Here is a 24,444-nt window from a genome sequence, read left to right as displayed (position 1 = left end):
TTGAATGGCTAAGAATTTTATGGCTTCTTTCATTATTCCTAAACATTCAGTAAAAATCTGATGTATTTGATGGCAGTTCTCAATGAAAGCAAATAAAGCAACAATGAGTATGCAGTATTTCTAGAAAGAAGCATGGCTGTGAAAAGAGACATAAAGTTCTAAGTCTACTTTAAGAGAGTAATAGCAGGAAAACGATTATATATTGAAGCAATGAAACAGAAGGAGGGTGAAGTTTTAAAATATATGTAAAGAGGGAGAGAATAAATGACGGAGCAAAATTCTTGAACAGTGGAATATAAAGAAATACAGAAGGATGGATCATAGATAAAAAGGAAGAAGGGCTCCCCATAAGCGATCAGGGGAAAGGAGTGGGAGGAAACACAGTGTGGAAACGGATAGATATTTCTGGCTAAGGATGTGCCAGAAGCTGGAGGAAGTTCATACCTGATGGCCTCTATCTTTTTTTGTGAAGTAGGAGTTGGGGGAACAGATCACTTGCTGCTACTGAAAGGAGTGCTAAGAGGGTCATGAGAAGAATGGGTGAGGATGTGAAATAGCTACTGTGAGGAATGAGTAAGCATTGATTTTGGATAACATTGTTGGCTCAATGATATTAAAGACTCTGACTACAGTAGCATGAATTCCCTGTGACTGGTTTTATCCAGCAGTAATCTCTAGCCCAAATTAGAGAATATAAATGCCTGCATTAATCTAGACTTGAGAAATGCCATGGATATACTCAAGAGTTGAGTGAGTAGCGGCCATAAAATGGTTGAAGTGGTTGTAGGAGTAAACTGTGTAAAAACACGAGACAAAAGCCATGTTGATTATGACTAGGTCAAAGAACAGATGGAGTGAGCATTCAAGAGGTTACAGTCAGAAAACCAGTTATTAGGACTTAACGATTTCAGAGAGAGCCTATCTGAGTGAAGGTAGGAATGAATTTTTGAAGTGAGTGAAGGTGAAATTCTCATGACTTTTTAGGAGGTTAAGGAAATGCAGGCTAGGTAAATGGATGGGTCATTCCCATGAATATAAAAATCTCCTTAAATGATAGAAGAATCAAGTAATGTGCATGTAGAAAACATAAACCAAACAACAAGTAAAATATTTTAAATATTCTTCATTTTTACTAAGGGAATATTACAGTTTTAGTACCTCTCTATACCACTTCCCAGGTAGCACTAGTGGTAATGAATCTGCCTGCCAATGTAGGAGACACAAGAGACATAGGTTCAATCCCTGGAAGGGAAGATAACCTGGAGGAGGAAGGAAATGGCATCCTGCTCCAGTATTCTTCCCTGGAAAATTCCATAGGCAGAGAAGCCTGGTGGGCTATAGTCCATAGGGCCACAGAGTTGGACGTGACTGAGAGACTAAACAAAAAGTACATTCAAAAAAAGCCTTTCCACATACCCAAAACGTGTGAGTCAACTTAAATTGCAAAGCTATCATGGCACTTCCTCAGATCTACCTCAAAAGTAAGTCTTAATTGAGGAAAGAGTCATTTTCTCTTTCTTTAGCTTGGAATTGTGCTCCCTATCTACTAAACAACCATCTCTCCTTTTATACTTCAAAAATTTGTCTTAATTTGGACACAGATTACCTTTCTTGGGGCCTCCCCAGTGACTCAAATGGTAAAGAATTTGCTTGCAATGCAGGAGACTCAGGTTCGATCCCTGGGTCAGGAAGATCCTTTGGAGAAGGGAATGGCAACCCACTCCAGTATTCTTGCCTGGAGAATTCTATGGACAGAGGAGCCTGGTGGGCTACAATGGGGGTCACAAAGAGTTGGACTCGACTGAGTGACTAACACTGCTCTTAAAAGATGCAGCTGAGGTGACCTTCATATAACGTACTAAGCACGCCTGGATAGGGAGAGCTAGAGGTTTGTGCATACAAATCCTTAAAACAGAAATAACATCTCAAGGCTCCAGTGTTGCTTATTAGAAGAGCATCCACTAGGCACTACATTCCAGACCTGATTCTGTACCAGAAAGCCAGGCTGTTAATTCCTTAATCTGAAAATAGGTCATGAATACTTCAATTCTAAGACATCTCATCACTGTTTACTGGATGAAACAAGGGTCAGCACTAGGTGCCTTGGCCCAGCAATCAAGGCAAGTGATGGAGGAAGGTCATGTAAACAAGCTGGTTTCTCCTTTTATGTCAGAAAAACAAATCTTCCTAGGATACCTCTCAGCAACTTCCACTGACATCTCAATGGCAGCACTGTGTTAAAAGTTTTTCTTATTTAGTTGCTAAGTCATGTCCAACTCTTTTGCGACCCCATGGACTGTAGCCTGCCGGGTTCTTCTGTCCATGTGATTTTCCAGGCAAGAATACTGAAATGGGCTGGAATTTCCTTCTCCAGGGGATCTTCCCAATCCAGGGATTGAACCTGTGTCCTCTGCATTGGCGGTGGTTACTTTATCAGTGAGCCAACAGAGAAGTCCCATACGTGTTACATAAGCCATCCGCAAATGAAAATAATATTAAAGATATAAAGTATAACTTTATTTTTCTTGTGTCTAAATAGAAGAAGGAGGAAAGGGAGATGTATTGAGCAAGCCAACCTACAGGGCATGCCACACCAAGAAAGAGCCAAATCAAGCTGGTGTATTTTATAATTTATTTTGAGGCATACATTTTAGACTGACTAGAATAAATCAGTAATTCTAAAGACAAGAGATCTGAACGGGATTTGCCTTTTGATGTTGAACTCAAGGAGCTCATCTGATGTTCACCATGAGTGAACACTGTCAGTAAAAACTCTAGATACAATTAAATAAAATAAGACCCAAAGAATCTAAAGCTTCTTACCCACTTAGGAACCTTCACTGGGTTTTCATCTTAGGCCCCACCTGAAACACCCCTGGTACTCCCTAGGATTCTGTTTTTGGCATCCTCCTTTTCTGCTCTACTCTCATTCACACATACAACTTCAAGAATCTTCTGCATACTGGTGATTCACAATTTTCAAACCATTCTTCTGCCATAGACCCATATTCCAATATGCTGGCTATCTCTGCCTGGCTGTTTCCTAGACATAATAATCTAAAGAACGTAAGAGAGAATCTGTTCTTGGCTTGGTGAAACCTGTCCTCTTCCTGTACTTTCATTTCATTATGGCGGCACTAACCTGAGATCTTTGGAGGTGCTTGTACCATTACCTCTTCCTCACTCTGTATCCACCAAATCCTCTTGATTTTACTATTAAACAAACTCTCAATTCCAAACTCTTCTCTCAGTCCTACTGCCACAGATCTACTTCAGGCTCTCATCGGCTTTAACTGCCACAGCTTTTTTCTTCATTGCTGCACAGCTTGTGGGATTAGCTCCCCAAGCAGGGATCGAACCCAGGCCCTCAGCAGAGAAAGTGCAGAGCCCTAACTTCTGGACCACAAGAGAATTCCCCACAAACTCCTTTAAATTAGTACTTTTTAACTATCCTTTCTTCCTTCTTTCTAGTCCACATCCTATCTTCTTAAATATCAACCCAAAGAACAAATCTCAATTGTATAACAACATCCATTGGTTCTTAAATACCTAAAGGGTATAGACTCTTTCTAGTGGTTGTAGCCTCACTTTTCAGGCTCTTTCCCCCTACCTTCCTTTCCCTTCTTCCTCCCTCATATACTCTACACTCCAGATATACTTACCATTCTATACATGTCATACACTTTCAGATCTTGGAGTCTTTTTGTTTTTTGGGCAGCACAGCCATTCTTTCTGTTTATGGCATATTTCACTATCTCCCTTCTTTAATTCTTATCTTTTCAAGTATATTCTTTAATACAAATTCTTATCCTTTCTAGAAGATCCAGCTCAAATATCACCACCTCTGTGAAGCTTTCTTCATCTCTACAAAGCAGATGTGTACATCTCTATTAAAATCCTTCATGATGCATTATAGTATCTGTTACATGTCTTTCCATCACTCTACCTGTATATATACAGTATACAAATATAAAACAAGTACGATATAAATGTTTGATGAGTGAATAAACCAATTCATAATAAAATTGGGTCCAGTTTCCTATATTTAAGATGGAAGAATTACACTGCAAAATATTTTAGTGTCTCTAAATTATACCAATGATTAAAAAATAATATCTTGGGAACCAGTCACACTGTTGGTGAGACTACAGACAGGTATAATCTCTAAGGATGGGAATTTGTAATTCAAAGTTTTAAAATGCACATACTCTTTGGGGAATTTAATATCTAAGAATTTATTTTATACTTACACAATTGGTCAAAAACCACATACAAGGATATTCATAGAAGAACTGGTTATAACAGCAAACCATAAAATAAATGTCTTTCAAAAAGGGACTAGTTAACAGTACCTACAAGTAACAGGTGGGTCTAAGTGTATTTGTCATAAATTACTGCTTAGTTAACTTCTATGCAGAGTACATCATGAAAAACGCTGGGCTGGAAGAAGCACAAGCTGGAATCAAGACTGCAAGGAGAAATATCAATAACCTCAGATATGCAGATGACACCACTCTTGTGGCAGAAAGTGAAGAAGAACTAAAGAGCCTCTGATGAAAGTGAAAGAGGAGGTGAAGAAGTTGGCTTAAAGCTCAACATTCAGAAAACGAAGATCATGGCATCTGGTCCATCACGTCATGGGAAATAGATGGGGAAACAGTGGAAACACTGGCTGATTTTATTTTTCTGGGCTCCAAAATCACTGCAGATGGTGACTGCAGCCATGAAATTAAAAGACACTTACTCCTTGGAAGGAAAGTTATGACCAACCTAGACAGCATATTAAAAAGCAGAGACATTACTTTGCTGACTAAGGTCCATCTAGTCAAGGCTATGGTTTTTCCAGTAGTCATGTATGGATGTGAGGGTTGGACTATAAAGAAAGCTGAGCGCCGAAGAATTGATGCTTTTGAACTGTGGTGTTGGAAAAGACTCTTGAGAGTCCGCTGGACTGCAAGGAGATCCAACCAGTCCATCCTAAAGGAGATCAGACCTGGGTGTTCACTGGAAGAACTGATGTTGAAGCTGAAACTCCAATACTTTGGCCACCTGATGCAAAGAGCTGACTCATTTGAAAAGACCCTGATGCTGGGAAAGATTGAGGGCAAGAGGAGAAGGGGACGACATAGGATAAGATGGTTGGATGGCATCACCGGCTCAATGGACATGGGTTTGGGTAGATTCTGGGAGTTGGTGATGGACAGGGAGGCCTGGCATGCTGTGGTTCATGGGGTTGCAAAGAGTCGGACACGACTGAGCGACTGAACTGAACTGAACTGAACAAGATAATATGTGAAATGAAAAAAAGAATAGGGAAAAATGTGAATAATTGCAAATATCAGTGTTTTTGAAAAAGAGGAGATATTCTATATATGCATTACAATACTGTGAAAGAATACATAAGAAATTGCTTTCAAGTGGTTCCTTTGGAGAGGAAAATTGGGAGCTACAGTCAGCACTGGGAGACTTAAGTTTCACTGAATATCCTATTTTATCTTGGAAATTCTGTAACATTTGCACATAATAGCTAGTTAAATAAATGAATGCAATGAAGCTTTGCTAACAAAATGCTAATTGGTTTCATAAAACTTTATGATTAAGCATCAGAATACCCTAACAATGTTTTTCCAATCTTTTCCTGTTCATAGCTTTTTCTCTGCTCATGGGAACAGTCTGTAGGTACTTCAGCTATTCAGTCATTCAAACAGTTATTCAGTGATCACCAGGTGCCAGGGATACAAAGATACAGAAGACATATGAGACTCAAAGAGCTTCCACTGTAGCAGAGAGAATGAACATTTATTCAATATAAAGAGTTATTTCTCATTCAAAGCTTCTCCAATAGCTGGTGAGCATAAACCCAACCTTACTTTTCAGAGACTGCTGTCTGGGTCGCTGGCAGCAAGAATCACAGCCCAGTAAGGAAAGGGTAGGGAAGTGTGACCACGACTTAATGCAGGTAGCAGGTAAAAGTAAAACCTGGGAGCAATGATAGGCCAGGCTCTGGCCAAGTGATGGTGATGAAAAAAGAACAGTAACTTAACAATTAATGACACCAGAATTCTCCAACATGATTTTAAACAACTGGCAATATTTCATAATAAAGCAAGACAGAAAAAAGAGTAGGTATGAGTGATTAAGTAAATATTTTATAAAGGAATTACAGAAAAACTAAAAACATCCCCATGCTGCCTTCTCTTTTTAAAAAAAATAAGTTCCTATATTAATAATTACATATGACATTTATGGCAGCTGAGGATGAGAAGCCATCAGTGGTATTTGCAACCATGTTAGAAGCTGAAGTGACGAAGCATTTAATATACATGTTGTTAATGTCTTCATGTACTTGCAGTTAAATATTATTTATACTTTAGAGTAAGATACAAATAAGATTAAGTGTACTATGATTTTATATCCATAGCATCTTTACATCTGGAGATCTCAAATCATTTGCAAGCATTCATTAATTCCCAATATCCTGGTCAGGTACATTAGAGAAATAAACTGGGGTGACTTCTAGCGAAGGTGACTTCTAGCAAAAGTGACACAATGAAGGTGACTAGGTCAAGGTGAATCAATAAACCATTAACAGATTTGGAAAAAATACTTATATTCTAGTTCTTCCTCCTGGTTCTAAGTCATACTCCTTTCATAACATGTTTCTTCTCTTATAAGGGTCTGCTAGATATATTTATCTTTGATGTTAAACAAAAAAGATTAAATACAGTTAAATAAGTGTAAAATGAGTTTTAAAAATGAAGGACTAGAACTGGGGTGATTTTCAATAAGGATTTGAGTCCTATTTGTTAGAACAGATTGAGAAAAAGCATTACTAAATTCTAGGGTTAGGAAGGCCTAAAATTGTCTATATTTTCCCATACATTGTTCTATTTTTCTATGGACTAAGTTATTACATCCAATACCTTTTTTAGTCCTCAATCTTCCCTGCAATGCAGCTATTTTAATTAATAGAACAAATGTAGATTGGACATCAATAAAATAACCAAAACCATAATTACACATTCAATACAGTGTATTATAAGTAATCATTAGTCTTATATGGCAAAAGAAACCTCTACATTCTATAGGGAATTGAAGACCATAATCAACTCATATAGTATTATAGTACATTTAATGATTACCACAAAGAATTACCATGTAAAAAGGAAAGTTGAAATGTTAACTACATAAACCTCCTAGCACTCTTTAGAAATTTAACTTTTATATTTTACTCTATTTAAAAACTATTAATTTCTGACATTACTTTTGATTTATTTTAGAACAAGAATCATTAGTTCCAAGCAGAATTTGGTAAGATTTGAAAAGCTTTAAAATTTTTTTAAAATGAAACCCTGGATTATTATGTGAATTTCACTTAGTGAAACTGAAGGATTTCTTCCTAAATGCCTACCTGCGCATTGGCTTTCCTTCCATGCACCATGAAAAGTACCCTTCACCACACTCTAAAGCCGAACCTAAGACAACAGAAAAGCAGTAACTTAATAAAAACTATTTCTGATCTTTCCAGTAACAATCTCTATACAATGATTTCGTTCAGTGATAAAGGATTTTATATCCTATTATATTACACGACAGGCCTTTTGCAGATGCACACTCATAACCCTTACCTAGTTCCTTTAAGATGACCATCTTTACTGTGAATGCTAAAACGATCATACGTAAAGTTGAGGGAAAGTGCGCCAAACAGTCCCAATTGCTAGACTACTCTTGTCTCTCTCCCAAAAGTATTCCGGAGACATTTAACTCTGACCGCACTATCAACGATTCCCTACAGAGTATTCACCAGATACCCACAGCAATACTAGCATGATGGATCAGGTAGGGAACACGCTGGCTTAACAACGGATCTGAAAGCTGGTTGACTTGTCCCGAAGCGATAGAAGGAGCAAGTACTTGCCTTTAAAAATAAACAACTCCGTTTCCGACAGCCCAGACAGAACAGAGCAGAGAAACTATGGCTCCAATACTAACATTATCTTTACCAGTCTTTCCCTCAGTTTCCGAAACGATGTCCACCACCCATCTGGCAAGATCTCGCTGGTCCCCAGGTTAGGTGGGACGCACAGTATCCACTTCCTTCCCCCCAGATTCCAACCTCTGCCTAGGGAAGCTGTCCAGGGTGCGGAACCTCACGCCCTCAGGCAGAACAGCCCAGCACCTTCCGTGGCTCCGGGGCAGGGCTGCAGCCCGCTTGAACGCCGTCTGGTGCCCCGCAAGGCCCAGCCCCAGTGCCCCAACAGTCCCTTCTCGGTGCCCACTGACAGGTGGCGGGCGAAGCACGGCCCCTACCCAATGGGCAGCCCCGCAACTTGGGACCACAGATTTGCAAAGCGAGTCCTGGGCGCTGTCCACTGTCCTCTGCTCTAAGACTGCTAACCTACCGGCTCCGACACTTTCTTCTCTGCCTTAGCCTCCTCTGCCTCCTCCGCCCGCCGCCTCCTCTCTGGCTCCTTCTCTGCCTCAGCTAGAGCAAGGAGGATGCCGCTCCTCCAGCTATTTCCTCCCCACCCCTCGCACCACTTCAGCCGCAGGAAGTAGTCCTGTTCCTAAATCGTTCCCTCTGGAACCCACATACTTTACCAAGCGGTTCCGGTCCAAGTCAGGAAGTAGCTGCGCTCTTTGTTGGGGGCTTGGGTCCCCTCAGACTGCTTGTCCTTGTACGCAGTTCCTTGTATCCCGAGGATGTGCGAATTCATTGCTGAACTGGCAGTATTTGACTACTGAAGGCTTCTCCTTTCTCCTTTGTTTTCCTCAGCAGAAGTCAATAGGAAGATGGGAGGAGTAACAGAAAGCCAGGAATGGTGATTTATTTGTAGCTGGTACGTCTTCTGTTGGCACGATTTTTTCCCTAATTGTGGGTTAAATGATTGACACATGTCTACATGTGCTTGACATATATCTATGAGGCCACTCCTGTGTGCAAGCTGCTGAGGCTCCTCAGACAAATCAGAAATAGACCTGATTTTCCAGATTTCCCAGGTTAGCTTTCCAGACACCAGGGTTTTATTCAGGATTTTAAGGTTATGTCAGATTGCCCTTTCACTTAGTATTCTATAACGAACACTTCACCAAACACTGCTCTGAATTCACTTTAGCATTAGGGAGGAAAATAAATTTTTTTTTTTCAGTTTGACTGATTTTGCCACAGCACATAGCCACCTAATTTTCACTATATGTTTAGAAAACAACAAGTGATAGGGTGGAGGATACAATGTCAGTAATATTAATGAAAGGCTGCTGCTGGTTTCCTGATAACTATTATAGGCTAAGCATGAACTTAACCACATTTTCTTTAGCTGTTCTTCATAATGGAATCTACACAGATTTTTGCAGTTGTTTCTGAAAGGGAAAGAATATCTTTTGTTAATTAGCTTGTAGTGGGAGATGCATGCTCTTTAGATCCAGACACCCATAGTTTCAAATCCTAGCCCTGCGACTCACTAGATCGGTGGTCTTAGTCAAGTTTCTTAATCTCTTAAGTATTAGTTTCTTTTGTGTACAAGAGAAACAATACCGTTTACACAATTTTTGAGAGGGATAAATTATAATGAAGCTCATGTTCTGTGTCTGGCACTTAGTAGGCACTCAACAAATGTCAGTTTTCTCTCCTCTTCCCTTAAATGGACTCATTAATTGAGCACTTATTGCATGTCAAGTACTATGCTAGGCTTTGGAAATGGTCGTGAACAAGATAGACACCATCCTAAAGTTCTAGTGCTCATTCATGTGGTTATTGTGGTGCCCTGAGGACAAAAGAACAAGATGAACAAGAAAGGTGTTGGAATGTAGGAACAGAAAAAACCAGACCCTTATCACCCTTCCCACCATGTTGTAACTGTTGTGGAATTTTTGAGCCCTCTTGAGTAGCATGGCCTGTCCCCCTCTTACCCCATGTAAGGAAAGGTATTTGTTTTACTCTTCTCCTAGGCCTGTATAGGGAATGTATACATACCTCATTCAATCAGCAAATGACTCACAAGACCCCTACCCTGTTCCTTGTCCCCTGACTATAAAAACAGACCAAAAACAGAGTCAGCTCTCCCTGACTCTCAGGAAGCTGGCCCATTGTACTGGCAACGCCCTCCTCGTCCCCCACTCTAATAAACTCTATTCTCCTTTCATTCTGCTTCATGTTTGGAAATTCTTTTCCAATCTGTGCATGGACCACAACATTTATGATAGTTGATTTTCCAACATGTTTTTCATTGTGAGTATTTGGTCTAAACCATCTCCACACAAATGAACAATACAGACTAATAAGAAATCAGAAGAAATCTAATGGGGACTGTGGGATAAGATTCCCTAGCATTTTTAGAAGAGATACAGGAAGAGATAGCATCTTTTCCCTTTGGCCACTGTTATGCCTGGTTGAGACACCTGGAAGCACCAAAACCATTTTGTAACCATGAGGGAAGGCAGAGGAGAAAGAAGCTAGACAGTAAGGGAGATAGAACAGAGAGACTAAAAGAATTTGGGTCCTTCAATATAATTTTTAAACTACTCATTCTCCCTTGCCCACAGACTTTCTTGTTGCTGGACTGTAGTTATATGAGATAATAAATATATTTTTAAATGGGGGTTTCTATTACTAGCAGCCAGAAGCATACTAATGTGTGTAAAAGGATATAGACAATAATCAAGTAAATAAGTAAGTAAAATAATTTCAGCCACTGGCAAATGCTATCTAGGAAGGAGCCAAACAGGTGCTGGTATGGAGAGTGAGTATTTTGAGACTACTTTAAATAACATGGTCAGGGAAGCACTCTCTGAAGAGGTAGGCTGAGATCTGAAAGGTGAGGGAGAAACATCCAGGTGGAAAGCTGGGAGAAGAGTATTTCAAGTAGAGCGAATAGCAAAGGGAAAAGACCTGAAGCATAAATGAGCTCTTCCTGTTTAATGAACATAGAAAAGGCCAGTTTGACTAGAAATAATATTAGACATGCTGCTGCTGCTAAGTTGCTTTAGTTGTGTCCAACTCCGTGCGACCCCCTAGACAGCAGCCCACCAGGCTCCCCCGTCCCTGGGATTCTCCAGGCAAGAATACTGGAGTGGGTTGCGATTTTCTTCTCCAATGCATGAAAGTGAAAAGTGAAAGTGAAGTCGCTCAGTCATGTCTGACTCTTTGTGATCCCATGGACTGCAGCCTACCAGGCTCCTCCATCCATGGGGTTTTCCACGCAAGAGTACTGGAGTGGGGTGCCATCACCTTCTCCGAATATTAGATATGAGGTAAGAGAAATAGGTATTTGGTCATCTGATGCGAACAGACGACTCATTGGAAAAGTCCCTGATGCTGGGAAAGATTGCAGGGAGAAGGAGAAGAGGGGTCAGAGGATGAGATAGCTGGATGGCATCACTGATGCAATGAACATGAACTTAGGCAAACTCTGGGAGATGGTGAGGAACAGGGAGGCCTGGGGTGCTACAGTTCATGGGGTTGCAAAGAGTTGGACGTGACTGGGTGACTGAACAGCAACAACAAAGAGAAACAGGCAAGAACAAGATCATATACTGTCTTCTAGGCTATTTTAAGAAATTATGATTTTATTTTAAATTCTCTGGAAAAATATGTGGAGATATTTCAGTTCAATTTAGGTCTAACAATTGATCCTAAATTCAAAACCTTGAAAATTAGAAGAGGAAAATGTGGATGTTCCATTATTAGCTACAGGGACAATCACATGTGGTAAAGAATATGGGCAAATATTTCCAGAAATGTTCTTCTATGATTGATGGTAAATAAAGGCTGATTTTATTTAAATTTGGGAACTTTAATAAAGATATTTTTCCTTTGTATGAATCAATCATATAATTAATTAATGGCTATAATACAAAATAGCTGCCTTTCATAGCTAATCATTAGGCCTAGAGTGTGTGAATGACCTATAAAGGAATCAAATGTAGACACTAAGATGCTCTCAGTTTTTACTTCTCATCTGGGAATTTGAGGTAGACTTCGAGTGCAAAGTAATAAGACTAAGCCAGAAAGTGAAGAATTTTGAGAGGGGGGATAGGATACCCTAGGGATTTTTAGGATCTTTGAATTGCTATATGGTTGGTGTTCAGTTCAGTTCAGTCACTCAGTCATGTCCGACTCTTTGCGACCCCATGAATCGCAGCATGCCAGGCCTCCCTGTCCATCACCAACTCCCGGAATTCACTCAGACTCACATCCATAGAGTCAGTGATGCCATCCAGCCATCTCATCCTCTGTCGTCCCCTTCTCCTCCTGCCCCCAATCCCTCCCAGCATCAGTCTTTTCCAATGAGTCAACTCTTCGCGTGAGGTGGCCAAAGTACTGGAGTTTCAGCTTTAGCATCATTCCTTCCAAAGAAATCCCAGGGCTGATCTTCAGAATGGACTTGTTGGATCTCCTTGCAGTCCAAGGGACTCTCAAGAGTCTTCTCCAACACCACAGTTCAAAAGCATCAATTCCTCGGTGCTCAGCTTTCTTCACAGTCCAACTCTCACATCCATACATGACCACTAGAAAAACCATAGCCTTGACTAGATAAACTTTTGTTGGCAAAGTAATGTCTCTGCTTTTGAATATGCTATCTAGGTTGGTCATAACTTTCCTTCCAAGGAGCAAGTGTCTTTTAATTTCATGGCTGCAATCACCATCTGCAGTGATTTTGGAGCCCCCCAAAATAAAGTCTGACACTGTTTCCACTGTTTCCCCATCTATTTCCCATGAAGTGATGGGACCAGATGCCATGATCTTCGTTTTCTGAATGTTGAGCTTTAAGCCAGCTTTTTCACCCTCCTCTTTCACTTTCATCAAGAGGCTTTTTAGTTCCTCTTCACTTTCTGCCATAAGGGTGGTGTCATCTGCATATCTGAGGTTATTGATATTTCTCCCGGCAATCGTGATTCCAGCTTGTGCTTCTTCCAGCCCAGCGTTTCTCATGATGTACTCTGCATAGAAGTTAAATAAGCAGGGTGACAATATACAGCCTTGACGTACTCCTTTTCTTATTTGGAACTAGTCTGTTGTTTCATGTCCAGTTCTAAGTGTTGCTTCCTGACCTGCATATAGGTTTCTCAAGAGGCAGGTCGGGTGGTCTGGTATTCCCATCTCTCTCAGAATTTTCCACAGTTTATTGTGATCCACACAGTCAAAGGCTTTGGCATAGACAATCAAGCAGAAATAGATGTTTTTCTGGAACGCTCTTGCTTTTTCCATGATCCAGCGGATGTTGGCAATTTGATCTCTGGTTCCTCTGCCTTTTCTAAAACCAGCTTGAACATCTGGAAGTTCACAGATCATGTATTGCTGAAGCCTGTCTTGGAGAATTTTGAACATTACTTCACTAGCGTGTGAGATGAGTGCAATTGTGCAGTAGTTTGAGCAGTCTTTGACATTGCCTTTCTTTGGGACTGGAGTGAAAACTGACCTTTTCCAGTCCTGTGGCCACTGCTGAGTTTTCCAAATTTGCTGGCATATTGAGTGCCGCACTTTCACAGCATCATCTTTTAGGATTTGAAACAGCTCAACTGGAATTCCGTCACCTCCACTAGCTTTGTTCGTAGTGATGCTTCCTAAGGCCCACTTGACTTCACATTCCAGGATGTCTGGCTCTAGGTGAGTGATCACACCATCATGATTATCTGGGTTATGAAGATCTTTTTTGTACAGTTGTTCTGTGTATTCTTGCCACCTCTTCTTAATATCTTCTGCTTCAGTTAGGTCCATACCATTTCTGTCCTTTATTGTGCCCATCTGTGCATGAAATGTTCCCTTGGTATCTCTAATTTTCTTGAAGAGATCTCTAGTCTTTCCCATTCTGTTGTTTCCCTCTATTTTTTTTTTTCATTGATCGCTGAGTAAGGCTTTCTTATCTCTTTTTGCTGTTCTTTGGAACTCTGCATTCAGATGCTTCTATCTTTCCTCTTCTCCTTTGCTTTTTGCTTCTCTTCTTTTCACAGCTATTTGTCCCCAGACAGCCATTTTGCTTTTTTGCATTTCTTTTCCATGGGGATGGTCTTGATCCCTGTCTCCTGTACAATGTCACAAACCTCAGTCCATAGTTCATCAGGCAATATATCTATCAGATCTAGTCCCCTAAATCTGTTTCTCACTTCCACTGTATAATCAGAAGGGATTTGATTTAGGTCATACCCAAATTCTCTTAGATGAGTTCTATTCACATATTGGGTTTTCCCAGTGACTCAGTGGTAAAGAATCCATCTGCAATGCAGGAGAAAGACATTCTTGTTACTGGAGAAGACGACTCAGCTTTATAGAGATGATGGTGCTCCATAAATACATTTATAAATTTAATGCAATCCAAGTTAATAAATATTAGAGTTTTGACAGAGTTAGCTAAGTTGATTATAACATTCATATGGAAGAACAGACAAATGAGAATATCCAGAAATAGACTAAAAATGGAAGCAGGAAATGGGAGGGCTCACCCTAAAAGATATTAGTAAAACATGTTCTAAAACCTCTATAGTTTAAACTGTGATTTTGGTGTATGAACAGACAGATCAATAAAGCAGGGTAGAAAAATCCAGAAATAAACCAAAGAACACATGGAAATTTAGCATGTGATAAAGCTGTTATCTCACATCAGTCAGGAATATATGTACTGTTTCATAAATGATTCAATGCAACTATGGAAAAAGGTAACATTGAATGTATCCTGCATAAGGAGCTGGACCCCACTGTATTCTCAACAAAGACCTCTATGAGGGCCTATGAAGACACTATGGGAAGATCAGAAGCAGGGATGGCCCTTCAGAGTTGTCACAAGTTGGAATAAAGGAGCTGAGTCTTTCTACCCCACAACAACCAGATATATCAGAAGTTTAAATGCAAGTAATGAAAGTCTAAAAGTAGTACAAGAAAACAAGGATTGATTTTTTTAAATTAAATATGCAGGAAAACTTCCCTGACTATAAATCAAAATCTAGAGGCAAAAAGATTGACAAATTTGAATGCAAAAAAAATTTCCATGGAAAAAATATTACAAATGAAATAAGAAAATGACAATTAGGAAAAACATATTTGCAATATAGGATTCATAATGTACTACATCTATGGATCTAAAAATGGAATAAGAAGAAATAATACAGATAGCCTGGCAAACATACGGACAGGCAGTTCACAGAAATAGAAATGATCCTTAAACTCTTGCAAATATATTCAGTCTTGCTCACAATATGATAAATTGCAAATTATAGCTACACTAAGACCTACCAGTAGGCAAAAATCCAGAACTGGACAATCTGCTTTGTTGGCATGACTGTGGGGAAGGAGGCATTCTCATTAATTGCTGGTGTGTGTGGAAAATGATTGAACTTCTCTAGGCAGGGTTTTGGTAATATTTAGCAAAATTATATTTGCATTTACCCTCTGACCCAGCAATCTCACTATCCCAAGGAAATACTTGCAAAAAGGAAAAAAATATTATGCACCAGGTTATTAACTGCAGGATTCTTTTTGGAAGCAAACAATTGGAAACAACCCTAAGGCTTCTCAATAGGGGACTGATTGAATAAGCAATAGGATATCCACATAATAGGATTATTCAGCTAAAAAAAGAAATGAGGACAATCTCTGTATACTTGCACAGTGCAATCTTTAGGATATATTGTTACGAAATAAAACCTAAGCGAACAGTGTTTGTAATATGTTAACTTTGATTTTAAAAGGGTGTAGAACTATGTGTGATGTAAATACTGTATGTACTTATTTTTTTTTAATAGAAAGATAAACAGAATAAAAATGGTTAGCTAGAGGGGAAAGGAAGGAACAGAGAAATCAGGGATGGAAGTCAGATATCTCTGAAAGTATTCAATTTTATATTTTCATTTATTAAATGTTCTTAATAACTAAAAATTCATTTAAGGAAGCTATATTTTTACTTAAATAAAATTTATTACTTATTATCTTATTATAACATTTTTTATTTCAATAAAATTAAACATTTTATTTAAACATCTTTAATAATTTTTAGATAAAATTTAATCAAAAGAGAAAAAAGCAATACCTGAATACTGAAAAACAATTGGGCCTAACTGAATGACAAATTGGCATATAGTGAATCCTGTAATACATAGTGATTTTAGAGCACAGGAACAGGAAATCTGAAAAAAACTTCCATCTTTTCCCCTTCTATTTGCCGTGAAGTAATGGGGCTGGATGTTTTTTCAATATTTAGTTTTAAGCTGACTCTCACTCTCCTCCTTCACTCTCATCAAGGTTCTTTAGTTCCTCTTCACCTTCTGCCATTAGAGTGGTATCATCTGCATACTTGAGGTTGTTGTTTCTCCCACCTATCTTGATTTCAGCTTGTAACTCAACCAGCCTGTCATTTCTCACGATGTCTCAGCGTATAGGTTAAACAAACAGGCTAACAGCAGACAGCCCTGTTGTACTCCTTTCTCAATCCTGAACCAATCAGTTGTTCCATACAGGATTCTAACTGTTGCTTCTTGATCCGTATACAGGTTTCTCAGGAGACAGGTAAGATGGTGTGGGCATTGGGTCTTAATTGCAGGCGCTCTAGTTGTGGCGTGCAGGCTTAAGTTGCTCCACAGCATGTTGGATCTTAGTGGGATTTTAGTTCCCTGACCAGGGATTGAACCCTCATCCTCTGAATTGCAAGGCAGACTCTCTCAACCACTAGACCACCAGGGAAGTCCCCAGTATGCCAAGGACATAGCGCTAATTAGGAAAAAGTGGGACCTTGACACATGGAATGGGGATATCTGGGTTCATGTACCTAGAAATATTTAATTCCCAAAGATCCATGAATCCTTTGAGCCAAGAGAATTAAGTCACTAACTAACCTGGCTGGGGATGTAATGGACTTGAAAGTGAAGGAAAGGGACTATACCTCAAGGTATAGTCCAGGAGGGTATACATGATGATGGAGTAAAAGGGACTATATCCTAGGAGTTCAGGATGTTTTGGTGAGTACACATGGGACTGAATTCTGACAGTGCTGGATCAATGTGGATAGAATATAGAGTTTCTAAGGGAGTTCAATTAACAATTTGGAAGCAACTCTCTTGGGTTATAGGATTTAACAACCTGGCAAGGATCTCAGGAAATGGGGTAAACATGCTGTCAGAATAGTTTCGTACATATGGAAAGTATGATGACTCATACTAAATGAAGATGCCTGAACTACCATGCAAGACAGTAGAACAAGGGATTTAAAGTTCAAAGAAGTGAGCATGCTAAAATGGACATAAGCCTGGAAGACTCACCAGGCAATAATATCCATGGGTCAGACTAGAGGAGATACCATTTACCAAAAAGGAAGGTGCTAGAGAGAAGGGTACCCAGAATCACTAGTAAGTTCAGTACTGGCTCTCCACCGTAGCCCAGACTGATGGTAGGAGATGCCAATAAAAAACTGGGCTTATTGATTGTACTGGGGATGTTAGAGATGACTCCAGATGCTGAGCTGATACTGCATGGATCATGGCCCTGCCATAAAGCACATTATTAGCACAGAGTATGTAGCATGGTCCAAGGTCTCTAGGTCAACAGACAGGCAGGACATACCAAGGGTTTGGAGGTTATCGCCAAGAAGCTGGGGGGAAGGGCCAACTTTGCTTTACATGAGGCTAATCCTTTACTGTTCATTTTCTCAGTAAAGCTTTTCATTCCCATGTACCTTTACCCTTCTTTCACACCCACTTCAAATCAAGCTGGGTGACTGAGCATTGCAGGAGAAAATCACTTGATTCTGCAGGTTGGGGTCACTGAAATTCATGGTTTTCAACCTCAGTCACCTTTTCAACGCCATCAACATTTTTAAACTTTGCTTTGCCAAGTCTTCAAGCCCCTCAGTCATCCCTTCCTCTCTCAGTTTAAGCATACTCAATTTAAGGCCATCAAGCTTGGTTTCTTTTTTGTTTGTTTCTTTAATTTACAATTCCACAGTCCAGGAAAATTACCTGTATCCACATCACTGATACCTTTTCCACTTCAGAATTAGAGGACCAAGCTAAGTTCCTTCTGTTTGAGGCCAACCTTCCCATCTATACCTTAACCCTTTCCCCTCCAATTTCCTTCAGGATCTTACTTTATCAGTCATCTCCTTTTCAAAACATTTTATTTATTTACTCATTTTTGGTTGTGTGCTGGGTCTTTGTTGCTGCCTGGGTTTTTCTCTAGTAGCATCAAGTAGGGGCTACTCTCCATTTGCAGTGGTCAGGCTTCTCATTGTGGTGGCTTCTCTTATTCTGAAGCATGGGCTCTAGGGCACATGGACTTCAGTAGTTGTGGCTTGAGGGATTAGTAGTTATGGTTCCTGGACTCTAGAGCACAGGCTCAATAGTTGTGGCCCATGGGCTTTGTTTCTCTGCAGCCTGTGGGATTTTCCCAGACCAGGGATTGAACCCCTGTTTCCTGCACTGACAGGGGGATACTTGACCACTAACCAACCAGGGAAGCCTGTCATCTCCTTTCTTAATCTTCTCTTCCTACTAGTTCCTTGTTATCATCTTACAGATACATTCAGGCTTCTGTGGTCCTTTCTCTGCCAAGACATCTCCCTTAATACTTGTCTTCCTCTAACTTCTGAGCAATTTCCTCCCTCCACATCTTAGTCAAACTTCTCAAAAGAATAGTGTATATTTACAGCCACTACTTCCTCATTTCCAATTATAGTTGCTAAATCAACGACCCTGATGTTATATCTGACAAAGGTCAAAATTATCTTACAGTTAAAATATAGGTACTTTCTGCATTTAGAGCCTAAAAAAAGATTTTTTCTTAAACTTAGAGGTTCTACTTTCTGACCTCTCTTTCATGCCTCAGTCCACTGAAACCTTGATCTTGCCTGCTACTCTTCACAAAAGTACTTTTAAATGCTAAATTCCACTGCTATTTTCTCAGTTTCTTTTGAAATTACTTCCTTGGCTTCTATGTTGCCACACTCACTTGGTTTTGTTCATTCTCTGATCGTTTTTTCCCTATCTTACTTTGTCTACTTAGATGTATTAATAATTGTTCTCCAGGGATCTGCCCTCAGCCCTCTGTTCTTTAATTCACTCTCCTTGGATGACTGCATCTTCTTTGTAGGTTTTTGATAACATTTATAAATCTGTAACTCCCAAATCTATATTTATATCCTAGTCTTGTCTACCAGGGGCTTCCCTGGTGGCTTAGATGATAAAGAATCTGCCTGCAATGCGGGAGATCTGGGTTTGATCCCTGGGTTAGGAAGATCCCCTAGAGGAGGGCATGGCAACCCACTCCAGTATTCTTGCCTGGAGAATCCCAATGGACAGAGGAGCCTGGTGGGCTATAGTCCATGGGGTCACAAAGAGTTGGATGTGACTGAGCGACTTTTCACTTGTCTACTAGGGCTTGCCTGTTGGCTCAGTGGTAGAGAATCTACCTGCTAATGCAGGAGAAGTGGGTTCCATCGCTGGGTTGGGGAGATCCCCTGGAGAAGGACATCGCAACCCACTCCAGTATTCTTGCCTGGGAAATCCCATGGACAGAAGAGCTTGGTGGGCTACAGTCCATGGGAGTCACAAAAGAGTCAGACATGACTTAGTGATTAAAAAACAATTAAGTCGTGTCTACTAAGCTTTGGTTTCAAATAATATGTTTGCTGATATCAGGCAGACTGATATAGCTACCTTTATTTTTTTAAGGCTGAACTCATTATCCTGGTTCTACCCTGTCCTTTTTCAAAATCCCTATTTAGGAAACCACAAGCCACCTGGTCACAAGAGACAGAAACCCAGGAACAGCTTAGGCTCCTCTTTGTCTACGATCTTGTCCTCTCCAAACCATTCTCCCCATTGCTGTCTGATCTCTTCCAATGTCTCTAACTACATCTCTTACCTCTCTCCCAAACACATACTCTCTTGCAGTTTCAACCCACTTAGGTTTCACTAATGCACTTTGCTGTTTATTTTGTGCCTCCGTGAATTTTACATTTCTTTTGGATTGCCTTTTCCCACTCCTCTGCCTGTTGAATTTCTAGTTATCTTTTGAATTTGGATTTTCACTCTGCCATCCACTATCATATTATTCATTATTACAAGCCTTTGGTTATCTGATAAGTATGTCTTATATATTTACACTTAAGTCACTAACTCAAAGATGTTGAAATCAAGAGGGTGACAGAATATTAGGGCATTTTACTAGAAACCTGCCTCCAGGTTAACATTGATCAACTAACCTATAATATCAAGCACAGTTGTTCATCTGTAAGTGAAACACATAACTACAATATTATCCATTCCAAATTTCAGGTATGTACCCCTAAGGATCGGAGAAAGCAATGGCACCCCACTCCAGTACTCTTGCCTGGAAAATCCCATGGATGGAGGAGCCTGGTAGAGTCGGACACAACTGAGTGACTTCACTTTCACTTTTCTGCACTGGAGAAGGAAATGGAAACCCACTCCAGTGTTCTTGCCTGGAGAATCCCAGGGACGGCGGAGCCTGGTGGGCTGCCGTCTATGGGGTTGCACAGAGCGGGACACGACTGAAGTGACTTAGCATCCCTAAGGATAGCATGTTTCTAAAATAAAGCCATCCTATATATTCCTCCTCCTTCCCCCTTCATATTATGGGGCAATGATGTTACAAGTAACAAAAATCCAATCTTTTTTGGATTAATTAGAAAAAAGTAATTTATTGACTTACACAATTGAAAAAGGAAGGTTAAAAAATGGCATTGGGTATTCTAGCTCCAGAGCTGAAGTGGCATCCTCAGGATTCACTTCTTGGCTCTTCCGTTGCTCTGTGAAGCTCTCTCCACATGGTGGCAAGATGGTACTGGCAACTCAGCCTGACCTCCTTTCATCAAATCTTGCTGAAAAAAGCATGCCTATTTACTTACTGCTCTAGCAAAAATTCAGGACTAGCTTTGATTACACTGATCTGTGTTCCATGCTTTTTCCTGATCTAATCACCGTGGCCAGGGGTGAAGAAAACACTGCTTGGCCAGGACTTGATCTGGAGTGGGATCAGCCCCATCCAAACAACACAGGCTGAGAGTATGTGAAAGGGATTCTGTACTAGAAAACTGTGTGCTGTTACCAGAAGAGGAAGGATGGGCAGGCACAAACAATGGATGTTCAGTACCTCCTTCCTCAAGTTTCAGCTGTGGAGATTAACTATATGCAGAAACAGTCTTTTTGTCATACACCAGGAGTGGCACTATTATCTAATCACTGCCAAAATAATGGCTCAAGATATTTTAAAATTAACTTATCGGTTTGGAAAGGCATACTCTAACACGTAATTAGTTCATAGCTAACTGGTGGCAATCCTGTGGTAATTTAAACCCAGACTGACCTAGGTTCAAATTCTGGTTCAGCCCTTTCCTTGCTATGTGGTCTTAGGTAGGTGACTCAACTTTGCTGAGTTTGCTTAGTTTGAAGAATAAAATACCACATTCATTGAGCTGCTCTGAGGATTGGATACTATTTATATGAATCACTTAGCACAGTATTCAGCACATGATAGGACTTCAGTACAAGAAATATAAATATTAATATAGCACATTAAGAGGCTTCCCTGGTGGCTCAGTGGTAAAGAATCCGCCTACCAATGCAGGAGATGTGGGTTTGATCCATGGGTGGGAAGATCCCCTGGAGGAGGGCATGGCAACCCACTCCAGTATTCATGCCTGGAGAATCCCATGGACAGAGGAGCCTGGCAGACTACAGACCATGGGGTCACAATGAGTAGAACACAACTAAGCAACTAAATAACAACACAGTACATTGAGTTACCTTAGAGTAACTTTCTCCACTAGTTAACTTATCCTATTATTTTATCAGAAATAAAATTGTATAAACAGTATAATTCTGGGACTTCCTTGGAAGTCCAGTGGTTAATCTCCAAGCTTCCAACATACGGGATGTGGATTCAATCCCTTCTCAGGGAACTAGAATCCCATATGTCATGTGGTGTGCCCAAAATTTTTTTAAAATAAAAAAAAATTTTAAAAAGAATGTAATTCTTAGTATAAAAGTATGGAATTCAAGAAATATAATAATTAAAATAATTTAAATTCTACTCTGAGGACTCATTCTCTTAGAGTTTTTTTTTTTCTTTTTTAAATTTTTATTTTTACTTTATTTTACTTTACAATACTGTATTGGTTTTGCCATACATTGACATGAATCCACCATGGGTGTACATGCGTAAATTAGAGTAAATTTAAATTCAATCAATTTGGAAAGCTTTCTACCATAATTTCTTGAAGCTGACATAATTTCAGGGGGGCTTGAAGAGTGCTATTTTCTGTTCCTTAAGTCTTCGGTACGACAGGCCTTCACTGTATTCCTTGGCCCCCATTGTTAGGACTCACAGGTTGTTGCTGATATGCCTCTGGTACATTAATTTGTCTCCTTCAGATCCAATGCTCTCTCTTCAATACTCTCATCCTAAGCTTTTGGTGAGGGGCAGGGGAGTTAGAAGTGATGGTAGGAGTCTATCTGCTTCACCTGGTCCATGCTAGAGGCAGGAATCTCTTTCCTAAGGCCAGTTTCAAACCTAGCCTGCCCCAATGAATCCTGCAGCTGTTTTTGAGATGGAGTTAAGAATAGAACAAGGCTCCTCTGTTTCTAGTATTCTCAGACATATTCAATGTGTTCCTATTCTTCCTGGCTTTCAGAGTACTACAAATAATATTTAAGCACTCTATTTATTTTTTAGTTAATTTAATTTAATTGAACTTTATTTTTTATTTAATTCAATTTTAGACTTTCAAGAAACACTTGTATTTGGGAATACACAAATACATCCAAAGAAGATTAATTAAAAACAGAATCATTTACCATCATGCATCATAAGTCATCTTGCATCCAGACACTAAAAGACTCTCCTGAAACTAAAGACTATTAAAAGGAACATATTAAAAGTGAAACACCTAACATGTCTTGCTCTTCCACCAACTTCAGTAGCAAATGAGTGTTTAGTAAAGCAAATGTGCTATATCAGTGATCGCAGGAGCAAGCCAAGAGCTGACAAAGCTTCTAGACTATTGTTTCCGCCTACAATGTCAACTCTACAATTCTGATTACAACTTATTTGAATGAGAAATTTCAGTATTATACTTCAAAAAAATTTTTTTCAAAATTACTCTTGTATCCCGGAAGTTCAGAACTACGATAGTGACAGTTTGCTTGGGCCTTAGCCAAATATTCGCTTTAACACTAGGCTGTTTAGCCTCCAGCTAAAATGTTTAGAGTTCCTCTAAAATATTACCTCCTCCTTAATGATTTCCTTGTAGAAACAGTAAAGAAATGAATGTTTTCCTCTTCAGTACAAAAACTTGCCGGTTCTCGATGTGAATATTTACACAATTTCTGGGCAAGCTTTGCCTTTCTCTGCTGGTTTCTTTCCATACTCCTATCCCACCTCCATCATTCTCCCCTTTTTAAAAAGTCAACTGTTTTGTATCTTAAATTCCTGAATCGAAAGAGAAATTGTTTCCAAGGTGCTTCCGCTCCTGCCATAGTTGGCACTTGTGAGGTCTCTTGTAACGTTTCTTGTTGGTGACAATGACCTTAAACCATAGGAGAAAGAGCCTCAGTAAACCAGAAAATTAAGCAAGTTGCCCGTTATAATTACAACCTTTCGTAGTTCAGACTGCATCCTCATATTTCCAGAAAATTCCTCCGTTTAAAGGCCAAAGGTCAGACTAAGACTGGCTGGCAACCAACACGACGTATCTCATTTTAAATTTTTATTTTTAAGTTGTAAAATAAATATGAACCATATAACTGTAAACTTACAAAACGCAGAAAAACCCCGCACTCCACCGTCCAAACACAGCAAATTAGTTTTGACGAAATCTTCCGCGTCTCTCGCCTCTAGCTTCCTGCACCTTGCAACCTTGACGTTTGCGCGCCGCAGTCGCAGCGCTTGGGGTGGTGCTGCGGCGCGCCGGGTGCGCCGTCGCCATGGTAACCACGCAATCCTGGGGCCTCGGGAACGGTGAGTCTGAATCCAAAGGTCCTGGGTCTCGGTCCGGGGTCAGAGGGGCGAGGGTCGGCGCACCGCGTGGGTGTTGAGGCGAACTGGCATGTCCCCGCCACTTTGTTCGGCTTGGCTAGAGAAGAGTGGGCGCCACCGCGGCGCCCTCAGGCTTTGCCTCAGAACCTAGCGCTGCGTCGCGGGTCGCGCGCCGAGGGCCGACCCTGTGCTTTAGGTGTCCCCTCCGGCACACCCCCAGCTCTCCACTGAGGCTGCCACTCTCCGCATCCTCATCCTCCGGCATTCCCTTTGTTTAACCCTAGGAGCCCTTTGAGGCCTTCTTGAGCTGGCACTTAAAATCCTCAAGGGACTACATTTTTCGAAGAAAAAATTCAGTTGGTTTAAAAGGCCCTTGAGATTTATCCCTCTACCACAACTTCATACAGCCTTGTCTGCCTTCCTGGCCCTTTGTTTTTGCTTATCCCATTACCTTCTTTTAAGGCTCC

General features: G+C 40.3%; 2 protein-coding genes across 6 annotated transcripts in view; one reads left to right on the top strand and one right to left on the bottom strand.

Annotated features, from left to right (window-relative positions):
• The window catches only part of KLHL20 (kelch like family member 20), a 66,918-nt gene extending 43,060 nt beyond the window's left edge, over window positions 1-23,858 (bottom strand). The window contains exons 1-2 of one of the 5 annotated variants that reach the window (XM_013970396.2): window positions 8,597-8,781; window positions 7,412-7,475 (exon numbers count right to left, since the gene is read on the bottom strand). In XM_013970396.2, coding sequence (XP_013825850.1) covers window positions 7,412-7,434 — 23 coding nt within the window. In that variant the 5' untranslated portion in view covers window positions 7,435-7,475; window positions 8,597-8,781. Of the gene's footprint in view, window positions 1-7,411; window positions 7,476-8,402; window positions 8,557-8,596; window positions 8,782-23,757 lie in introns of those variants that run through there. The other 4 variants (XM_013970394.2, XM_005690887.3, XM_013970398.2 and 1 more) reach the window with 4 other exon arrangements.
• Window positions 23,905-24,444, top strand: part of ANKRD45 (ankyrin repeat domain 45) — a 49,723-nt gene continuing 49,183 nt past the window's right edge. Inside the window, exon 1 of the mRNA XM_005690886.3 lies at window positions 23,905-23,959. The gene's annotated coding sequence lies outside the window, so the exon portion shown is untranslated. The remainder of the gene's footprint in view (window positions 23,960-24,444) is intronic.

The sequence above is a fragment of the Capra hircus genome, chromosome 16 (assembly GCF_001704415.2).
Source record: "Capra hircus breed San Clemente chromosome 16, ASM170441v1, whole genome shotgun sequence".
Classification (NCBI taxonomy): Eukaryota; Metazoa; Chordata; class Mammalia; order Artiodactyla; family Bovidae; genus Capra; species Capra hircus.
This window is presented reverse-complemented; position numbering and strand designations above follow the sequence as displayed.